The sequence below is a fragment of the Panthera uncia genome, chromosome B1 (assembly GCF_023721935.1).
Source record: "Panthera uncia isolate 11264 chromosome B1, Puncia_PCG_1.0, whole genome shotgun sequence".
Taxonomy (NCBI): domain Eukaryota; kingdom Metazoa; phylum Chordata; class Mammalia; order Carnivora; family Felidae; genus Panthera; species Panthera uncia.
The window spans coordinates 150,196,557-150,207,011 of NC_064811.1; the positions used below are offsets into that span (position 1 = coordinate 150,196,557).

The 10,455-nt window shown below is 53.5% G+C and overlaps 1 protein-coding gene across 3 annotated transcripts; it reads left to right on the forward strand.

The window, feature by feature from the left end:
- The first annotated feature begins 3,194 nt into the window (after nucleotides 1–3,194).
- SOX7 (SRY-box transcription factor 7) lies at nucleotides 3,195–10,407 on the forward strand. Of its 3 annotated transcripts, none has more exons than XR_007457967.1 (3): nucleotides 3,195–3,508; nucleotides 7,609–8,721; nucleotides 8,801–10,407. XR_007457967.1 is itself a non-coding variant. In XM_049631386.1 (2 exons), exons 1-2 carry the CDS (start codon nucleotides 3,271–3,273, stop codon nucleotides 8,529–8,531), a joined length of 1,161 nt encoding a protein of 386 aa, XP_049487343.1. In that variant the 5' UTR covers nucleotides 3,195–3,270; the 3' UTR covers nucleotides 8,532–10,407. The 3 variants fall into 3 exon arrangements, 1 of the variants encoding a protein (XP_049487343.1); XR_007457968.1 differs by having other exon boundaries at nucleotides 8,821–10,407; XM_049631386.1 differs by having other exon boundaries at nucleotides 7,609–10,407.
- Nucleotides 10,408–10,455: the final 48 nt, after the last annotated feature.

Here is a 10,455-nt window from a genome sequence, read left to right on the forward strand (position 1 = left end):
ACACACAGGAAAAGGAACACTTGCGTCTGTGTCCCGACAGGTCTGCTGCGTGGTACTCGCACAGTGTCCACTGTGTCCCTGAGTCGTCACACACAGACCGCTGCTGGAACTCTCTGCTCTTCGATTTCTGCTGAAACCCCCATCCCATCCCGTTGTCTCTGCTGGAGGCTCCTTGGTTTGTTTGCTTGCAGATTCACTGAGCGGAGCCTCTACCGATGAGCCTCTGAGCCTCTGGACCCACAACTGGCCTTGCCTTGCCCCCTCCGCCCCCCACCGCGGGCCAGAGCAGGTGTCAGGGATGCCTGGCGGATATAGGGCGCCCGCCTTGGCTCTCCGGCTCAGCCCTCCGAGCCCTGGGCTTTGGCGATGCTTGAGGTCTACACGGAGTTCTGGAGGACCGAAGGTCGCAGTGACCAGAAAGGCAGAGGGGTCACAGGGACCTGCATCCCTTAGCACCGCCTGCACCAGGGCACCTTCCCATAAAGTTACCCAGGTGAATCAATACGTGCGTACAAATTAAGATGTGAAGGTATGGAGCGAACAAAAGAGCTCAGGTTCCGGTGAGCAGATAGCTCACACGCGGAGGGCGGCGCCCGTGCTAGCCATGCGGCAGTTAATGCCCAGGTTCTGGGGAACTTGGTCTCCCGCGCTCCCTCCAGACAAAATGCAAGAACTTAAACGACTGGAAACAACAATCACAACTTGTATCTCTCTGTGCCCGCCCTTACTGTTTTCTCCAATTTTGCCAAAGGTATCAGGAATCCAATTTGACCGCTCTGCGCTACCTGGGGCCCCCGCCTCTTCCTAACCTGGTACCTGGGCGCTGCCCCACTGCGTGCGCGCTCAGCTCCAGCTGGCAGCGCGCCAGAGGCTGGGGGGCGGGAGTGGGAACGCCCTCGGCCGGCAAGGGGGCGCTGTCCACTAGAGGCCGCTGACCCGGCGGAGCGCAGTCTGCGCCCAGCAGCGGTGGTGGGCTTACAAAGGGTGGAAGCCGAATTCTTCCAGAGTCCACGACTGCAGCTCAAGTACCCCAGATGAGATCCCTTCTCCTTACCCCCTTTCCCCAACGAGCTGCCCTCCCCGAGCCTGGCGCTGCCCTAGCTCCCCACGGCTCTTAGAGTATTCTGGCCTGGGCATTTTTTCTTGAGGAATTTCTGGCAGAGGGGTCCAACACGGGAAATGACCTAGGCTTCCCGGGGTAGGGAAGTCCGCCTAGAACGTGGACACATTCTCTCCGCACCCCGCCTTCTCCCCCGCTCCCTGCTCTGTCTCTGGCGCCAGCCAGCCCCGGCGCTCCACCTTGGGTTCCACGATGCTCTCCCGGCTGCTGGTCACCCACTTTCCAGCCAGCACCGCGCCCTGCTCCCTTTGCTGACCACACTGGCCGTGAGAGTAGCTGGTGGAGCACATGGGCCTAACTTGCTGCTCCTGGATTCTGCCCAAAAAAGAGAGGCCCGTTCTGGGATAAAAAATATCCTGGGCTCTATAGGTTAAAACCAGGACTTAAACACGGAGAAGTTGAATTTCTCTATCCACTTGCCTTGGGGTTCGTGGGGCCCGTCCAGGAGCACGCGTTGCACACAAGACACCTGTGAATTCAGTGCTCACTAGGACATTGAATTTGGTCCTAGAATTTACAGGGCTTTACGTTTAGAGTTATATTAACATCAAGCATCATGTAGAACTTAACTTTTCACATATATTATCTCACCAAATCTTCACAACAACCCTGTTAGTTCAAGTCTTATCATCGTCCTCATTTTAGATTTAGGAAAAAAGGCCTAGAGAGATACCTGACTTGCCGAGAGTCACACATTAAGTGATCAAACACTGAATACAGGTCCTGACTCAGACCTCAAGGTCCTCCCACTGTCCTCCCACGACAATGCTACCTCCTTTCAGGGTCACCTCTGCTAAGCCCTGAACAGGGATAGGGCTCTGTAAATATTTGTAGATTGAATTCCAGGATCTGATCAAGCTTTATGATTGCCGCATTTTATACAGTAGGGTGTGTCTAAGCCTTATTTACTCATTCACTTATTCATTCACTTATTCGGCAGTTCCTGAGTGCCTACTGTGTGCAGGAGCTGAAGTAAGAGCCAGCAGAATGGCCCTGCCCACACGAAGCTGGGTATGGAAAGAGCTGTCCTCTGGGGCAGGGGGCAGGCATCTGGCATCTTGGAGAGGCTGCCAAGCTCCCACACTTCAACCCTCGGAGTTGAGCTCAAGCCCAGAACCAGTGGCCTATCTCTGGGGTGTCAAGAGAAGAACTCAGAAAGTCATAAGGGAACGCGGGAGGGGAGGGCCAGGACAACCATTCTAAGGAGCAGGACGGAGAAAAGAGAAAATACAACCAGAAGAAAATTCCCTGAGGGAAGAGCTAGAGAGGAGGGGGCTGGAGACCTTGCGGACATCGGAGACAAGGGTGTTGTGAGACTAAGGGTGTTAAAGAAGAGACCTTAGTGGCAGAGTGAATAAAGGGGAACTGAGAACACAGACAAGCCCTCGGGACAGCCAGGGAGTCTCGGGGCATCGAGGAGGTCCTTGATGAGCGCTGCATAGAATCCCATGCAGAGTGCAGACCCAACCCTTGCCAGTCTCTGGCCGCCAAAGCTGGCTGGGGGCGAGGTTGGTGAAGCCTGGGTCATTTTAGAAAAAGAGTAGAAATGTTCTCTCAAGAACAGTTCACGGGCTGCTCTGGGAGGATTCATGGTCAATGTCTCTCGAGCCTGGCCCTGACCAGCGAAACCTGTTTGGCTTCGGTTCTTCCTGGGATTCCAGGCGCCAGAGGAGTTGGTGGAGCCTGGCTCCGGGAGGCCGTCGAGAGTCGGGACAAGGGGCTGGAGTCTGGCTCCCGGTCCGGGGCGAGGTGACTGCGGGGGGCGCCAGCCTCCCGGCTCTGCGACACCTGCACCTGGAGCGGGCGGGACGAGAGGCGTTCCTGGGGGCGTCCAGGCAAGGATTCCCAGGAGGGACTCTGGAGGCAGAGGGGCGGGCCGGGGAGGGCGCCGGGAAGTGGCCCTCCCTCCCATCTCCCCCTCCTGGCAGGTCGGAGCGGGGACGCGGTGGCCCTGGACGCTGGGAGTGGGCCCGCGCCGAGACGGAGGGAGGGGCCGCGCCGCCTTCGAGAGTCATTGGAGGACGCGACCGCCCGAAGCTGATAAATAAGGGGACGGGCCGCGGCTGCCAGCCAAGTTGGACGCCCGACCCGTGCGAGGGCCAGGTCAGCGCCTGCCCGGCGAGGCGAAACGAGGGGACCCCCGTGCGGCCATGGCCTCGCTTTTGGGAGCTTACCCGTGGCCCGAGGGGCTCGAGTGCCCGGCCCTGGAAGCCGAGCTGTCGGATGGGCTGTCTCCACCAGCCGCCCCCCGCCCTCCGGGGGACAAGGGCTCGGAGAGCCGCATCCGGAGGCCCATGAACGCTTTCATGGTGTGGGCCAAGGACGAGAGGAAACGTCTGGCCGTGCAGAACCCGGACCTGCATAACGCCGAGCTCAGCAAGATGCTGGGTGAGTAAGCAAGCCGGCAGGCGGGGCGCCCCGGGAGGTCGGCAGGCTTGGGGGCTCGGGAGGGGGCGGGCCGGGGGCTCGCGGCTGCGGGCAGGGCGGGGGGCCCTCGAGCTTGCGGAGCGTGGGTAGGAGCCCGCGAGAGGGTAATGCGCGGGGAGCGCGGGCGCTGTCTGAGCGGGCGAGGTTGGGCATCTGTGCGAGCGTGGGTGTGCGCGCAGTGCCCGGGATTCAGAGCAGGGACACCTCGACGAGGCCCAAAGTGAAACCGCGCGGCCCACTGGCGGTAACAGGAGCAGAATTTGGGGTCCCAGGGAATAGCGGAGACCCGCGCGCACGGACGAGTTGGAACCGAAACGCAGAGGAGGCCGGGTGGAACCGGTGTTTGCTGGGAATGCAGAAGCGGGAAACCCACCATCCCCTTCACTTTACCACTGGCACAATCACGGAAGGTGGTTGTAACTATTATTAACGAATATTCGTGAAGAGAGAGCTTGTGGGAACGCAGCCCTTCTTTAACTTAATTTTTAAACCAAGAGCGAAAAGTACGCAGAGACTCGATTCGATCGTGTATTTCTCAATCGCAGGAGCGTAGATAATTTGATTGGGATGCTCAGGGCCGCCAGCGAGGTCTGTCCCGGGGGCCGCCAATTTCCCAGGGCTGCTGCGCAGTCCCAGCAGGGGCAGTCGGACTGGGGACAGGGACACGCCAGACCGGGGGAGCCCAGAGAAAGGATGTTAGGTCACATCCGAAAAACCGGAGTTCCAGTCGGGTTTCGTCAGGGCTTCTTCTCTCCCACGTCTGGAGCTGAGCACTTTCAGCGCCGCTCTGCCGCTCTACTCCTAACCTTTTTGCCTTTGGATTTATTTTTATTCATTTTAAGTGGTGGAAACCTTTCAAAGCATTTCATAGGCACAGTGGGCGCCAGGACCTGAGAGAAGGGACAGTAGGGGTCACCGTAGGCTGCCCTGCCCCTCCCCAACCCCACCCTGCCCAGAACTGAGCCTTTTTTTCCTTTTCCCTCTAGAGCTCAGAACTGTGGCGGTGAGGGCTGACACCCATCTTCCTGCCGGCTAAACCTGCTGGTCCGCAGAGAGGGTCCCTCCTGCAGTCCAGGCGTCCATTCAAAGCAGCTGGTTTCAAAAAGCCTGCTACCCATGGCCCAGCCCCCTGGCTAGATGTGTCAGTGTCTCCATGAGCCGCTTTCTTCATAAAAATATTTATATTTATGCTCCGGTGGCATAAAGACAAACATATTAATATACACAACAGTAAAGTATTTATCTAAAAGTTCATTTGTTTCTTCAGATTTCTTTTTTTTAAGTTTATTTATTTATTTATTTTTTAAATTTTTTTAACGTTTATTTATTTTTGAGACAGAGAGAGACAGAGCATGAACGGGGGAGGGTCAGAGAGAGGGAGACACAGAATCTGAAGCAGGCTCCAGGCTCTGAGCTGTCAGCACAGAGCCCGACGCGGGGCTCGAACTCACGGACCGTGAGATCATGACCTGAGCCGAAGTCGGCTGCTTAACCGACTGAGCCATCCAGGCGCCCCTTTAAGTTTATTTATTTTAAGAGAGAGACACACACACAGTGTGAGTGGGGGAGGGGCAGAGAGGGGGGAGACAGAGAGAGTCCCAAGCAGGTTCCCCACTGTCAGAGCAGAGCCAGATACTGGGCTTGACCTCCAGAACTGATACTGAACTCGAACTCAGGAACCATGAGACCATGACCTGAGCTGAAATCAAGGGTCCGACACTTAACTGATTGAGCCACCCAGGCACCCCTTTTTCTCCAGGTTTCTAAAGAAATGAAAACACTTTTTTTTGTGGACCTCTCCACATTTTTTCAGTGAGCCCAGGCACTGTGCCTCTTGCTGAAGTGAAGCTCTTGTGACCACGACAGAGTGAGGTTTCTGTTGCGGCCCAGGCCAGAGGTGGGAGAGGAACTCAGGCTGGGGAACCTTCTGCGACCCAGGCTGCCTGCTCCCAGGGAAAGGGCAGGCAGAAAGACCTGCCTGACAAATGCCTCTAGCGAGCTGATGCCTGTTGGCAATTTGCATTTAGACTTCCAGAGGTTATAGTTCATTTTGCAGGAAAGACACTGATTCCTTCCTGCTTAACCACATAGTCCCTGGTCCTGGGCAAGAGGAACCAACATATTTTTAAAATGCAGACTTTCTACACTTGTTAATAAGGGGGTGGCAGGATGATCTACTTCTACTCTATGATCTTGCCCAGCCCTTTCCTTTCTGACCTAGGAAAGAGTCCCAACTCTTTTGACTGTAAGTTTTCCCAACTTCAACATTAAAAATGTCACCCAGTAGCACTGGCATTTTCAGTATACTATGAATGAGAAGGAACATAAAGACAGTTTTACATTTAGTGGTATTTACAGTGAATATTTTATTAATACTATGACATCCATGTATACTTAGAAACTAGAGTCCCATTTTATATTCAGTCCACAGACAGGGTGTGGGGTGTGCCTGGATCTTGGGCCTCTTGCAACAACTTTGCAGTCTCAGCCACAGGCTGTGAACTGCTGACCAACCCCAAATCCAGAGTTCCTCACACTTTTCAAGTTGCCCTTTTAAGTGACAGCTAATTATATTAATTGACGACTCTGTCACAATAGTTATAAACTTTCATCCCAGTGGTAGAGTGCCTTTAATAATTGTCCTCCTCCAGCGCCCTTTGAGGGCCAGGCATCCAGAGTCAGCCAGTGCGGGTACCCAGGCAGCAGTTACACACACCTCTGCACTGGGCCCTGTGCAGAGGGCTTGGGGCAGGACATGTGGCCCCTTTCCTTACAGGGCTTGGGGATGGGGATGCTTACCCTCTGGACCAGTAGGTCTCAAACTTTAGGATACATCAGAGTCATGTGGGGAACTTTTAAATTTGCAGAATCCCAAGTCCGCCCTAGGAGGTAACAATCTAAGGGGTCCAGAAATGACTTTCAGAAAACCAGCAGCCAGAGGGATATTCAATGAATATAGACAGATGAGAGAGGTGCTAAAACAATTTACAAAAAGATACAAAAGGGAATAAGGATGAATAGAAAATACAAGTGAAACCAGCATTTTAGCATCCGTGGGATACAAGCATGGGATGCTTCTTAGAGAGTTTTGCATTGGATAGTATTGCAGTACATTTTATAGTGTGAAAAATAAAGTCCCAGGGAAGTTAAAGAATTTGCTTCTGCAAAGAGAATCAAAGACTGAGCAGCTGCCCCCTGCCATAGTGCAAGGGTACTAAGTAGGTGGCAGGAGGCCTTGACATGAGTGTGTGCTGGCACACCTGTGTGCCTGTGCATGCATGTGTGTGTGTGTGTGTGTGCCTGTGCATACAGGTGTGTGCATGCACTGTGTGTGTGTGTGCATACAGGGGGGTGCATGTGCCTGTGCATGCATGTATATGTGCATGTTGCAGGTAGATGCTAGCATTCTGGCCATGGTCTTTATATGGCAGAGTCATAACTGACCTTCAGATATGAGGGATAATGGTCTGTTACCCTAAGTGGGATCCTGTAATTTACTTACATATGTGAAACGATTGACTGAGCCTGAGTTCCTTCACAAGAAGACCTGTGAAATTTATGCCATAAATGAATATAGCATTATTTCCTGAGAGGCAGCAATAATCAGCAAAGGCAGAGAGTTTTCATTAAAATGCACAAATGATTTGTGGACTTGGTCCACGAAGGGTAAAAAAGAGCCCAAATCAATGTAGTCGTTATATATTTTTATCCTGTGTCTGACCCGGGGTCTGGTGGGCCCTTCACCGTGAATCCCACATCGCGCACATTCATAGGAGAGGTGATGTGTTGGCGGCCGCGGTTGACCTGAGTGGTTTTGTAGGATGCAAGCGGGAGAGATTGGCTTGGCCTCACAGTGCTAGGGTGCTAGCAATGGGGTACGAGGGGCGCGGTGTCCTCTGTGTCCTTTGTGGAGTGGGGGAACCCGCGGATGGGATGAGGGCCAGAGGCTGAGGGCATGTGTGAGTGTGGATGCTGGGAGGCACGAGTGCCTGGGACAAGGGCACCGGCCTCCCCAAGCCGCACGGATGCTGAAAGTGGCCTTCTCTGACCTATGTGAGCAGGAAAGTCGTGGAAGGCGCTGACGCTGTCCCAGAAGAGGCCCTACGTGGACGAGGCGGAGCGGCTGCGCCTGCAGCACATGCAGGACTACCCCAACTACAAGTACCGCCCTCGCAGGAAGAAGCAGGCCAAGCGCCTCTGCAAGCGCGTGGACGCAGGCTTCCTCCTGAGCTCCCTCTCCCGAGATCAGAACGCTCTGCCCGAGAAGCGGGGCGGCGGCCGGGGGGCGCTAGGAGAGAAGGAGGACAGCGGTGAGTACTCTGCGGGCTCCGCCCTGCCCGGCCTGCGGGGCTGCTACCACGAAGGGCCGGCTGGCGGCGGCGGCACCCCGGGCAGCGTGGACACCTACCCCTACGGGCTGCCCACGCCCCCGGAAATGTCGCCCCTGGACGTGCTGGAGCCGGAGCAGACCTTCTTCTCCTCTCCCTGCCAGGAGGAGCATGCGCACTCCCGCCGCATCCCCCACCTGCCGGGGCCCCCTTACTCACCGGAGTACGCCCCCAACCCCCTCCACTGCGGTCACCCCCTGGGCTCCCTGGCCCTTGGCCAGTCCCCAGGCGTCTCTATGATGTCCACTGTACCCGCCTGTCCCCCGTCTCCTGCCTATTACTCCCCTACCACCTACCACCCTCTCCACTCCAACCTCCACGCCCACCTGGGCCAGCTCTCCCCTCCTCCCGAGCACCCCGGTTTTGATGCCCTGGATCAGCTGAGCCAGGTGGAACTCCTGGGGGACATGGATCGCAATGAGTTCGACCAGTACTTGAACACTCCTGGCCACCCAGACTCTGCTGCGGGGGCCGTGGCTCTCAATGGGCATGCCCCGGTCTCCCAGGTGACATCGACAGGCCCCACAGAGACCAGCCTTATCTCCGTACTGGCTGATGCCACGGCCACGTACTACAACAGCTACAGCGTGTCATAGAGCCCGGGGCAGCCAGCCCAGCCCTGCCTCGCCGCAGCCCTCTCCTTCCCGCGCACTGAGCAGAGCCGATGGCGCCGCGCTAGCAGCTTTCCTCCAGCCGCCGGGTGTGCAGGTCTGACCTGTCCTCGGGGCAGAACGGGGCTCTGCGGATCTGAGCGCCCCTTCACTCCCGGCAGCCTGCATTTTGAGGGTATTCCTTCAAATGGGTTCTCATTGACTGCACCCGGGGAATAAGGCAAGTTAGTTGCTGAAAGATGGTTTCCCGGTAGATTTTCCTTTCCTTCTCCAGGTCCCCGTCACGGAAATAAATGTGTGAAATCCCAGCGGCTTTCATAAATCTCTAGCTTCTGACACAGCCGCATGGGGCACAGCCGTCCTGATCTATGGGTCCTCCCGGTGAGGAGATCCCTGAGCTGGGATCCAGGGGACCCCCGCTCCAGTCCCAGTTCTGCCTGGGAGGGTTGGTTCCCACTCGTCTCTCTTCCCCTTCCAACCCCTCCCCCCACCCCCACCCCCCAATCTAGGAAGCGGGGCACAGACTTGATATCTAAGGCCGCTTCCGCTCCAAGGTTTTCTGATCTAGGATTGTTTCAAGGCTAATTAAAAGGAAAACGAAGTTTGACTTAATAAGTTCATTGACGGCCAACCTGGTGATAATTCTGTGTGCATAGCCCAAGAACACGTGGCTTTCTGTGCTTGCACTGCCTTTCAAAATGATCACAGTCTTTCAAAAAGACTCCTCCAACTTGAGAAACAACACCCATCTTGATTTGGAAAATTAACCACTAGGGTTGCCTGCGTCACCGAAAATAGGATTGAATTCAAGCTATTGTTTTTTAAACATATTTTGAAAGATAAATTATTTTTTATTACACACACATTTCAAGAGAATATACACAGCCTGAATATATAGTGTTTGTGGGACACACACAACACACACACTTTCATGCACACCCTTAAATGCATGTCTGTGCAGCCTAAATCAGATACTCTTGTTGATGTTGGCAACTTCTTGTCAACTCCCTGTTCCTAATGACCCAAAGAGCTGGGAACCTACAGAGCAATGTCACTTACCTCCAATCTAGATATGTTGATTTCTTGAGCAAAATTTCATCATACTCTCCCCCTCTGCAGGTGCAAAAGGAATTTCCTTCTCTCTGTCTCTGAGTCCCCTTCTTCCTTTCCTGGATTTCTTTTTCTCTTCTTCACCGTTCTTCCTCCACCCCTGAATTGGCCATGAATTCAAAGATCCCCTGATTTAAAAATCCTAAGCATGATTCCTATGGCTGCAGTGGGAGTTTGGTCTCCTCACCAGCCAGCTGGTTCTTGGTAACACCTTCAGCCAACACTTCAAAACAACTTCCTTCACTGTACTTACTTCCCAAAGAACAGAAACGCACTGTGATCCAGAAAATGTTTCTGAGCCCTGACCCCACCCCAAAAACATTTTCATCCTTTTCTCAAAACTCCTTTGAAGGAACATAACTAGCAACAAGCAAAAAGGCAGTTGTCTGTCTTTTAATTGCAGCATATTATTATTGCCTGTATGAAATATGTAAGTGTTTTATATATTCTCCTATTTTCAGCTTATATTTTATACTGTTGAGAGATCCTTTGTTTTCTTCCAAGGAGTCCTACTGTAAAATTACTTATAAGATATAATTAATCTTTATGCTATTGCTGTATATACATTTGGTAATAAATAGTAAATCATTGACAATATGATTGGCTGATGCAGTCCAGAATGTATATTAATAATCTTGTAAAACATTATCACAGACGTTAAGCTAAACTGTTCCCCCCCTTCCCTTTTTTTTTAGTAAGAACTACACATGCTTTGGAACGGTTGTAGATATTGATCTGTCTAAAATATTTAATTTAAATAAATGTTTTTGTACCATGACCATGCTATCATTTGAAATAG

Excerpts from the sequence above, each read along its gene's own strand:
- SOX7 (XM_049631386.1), top strand. The coding sequence starts at position 3,271 with ATGGCCTCGCTTTTGGGAGCTTACCCGTGGCCCGAGGGGCTCGAGTGC. Across the intron at positions 3,509-7,608 it reads CGAGCTCAGCAAGATGCTGG|GAAAGTCGTGGAAGGCGCTG; the intron begins GTGAGTAAGCAA and ends CTATGTGAGCAG.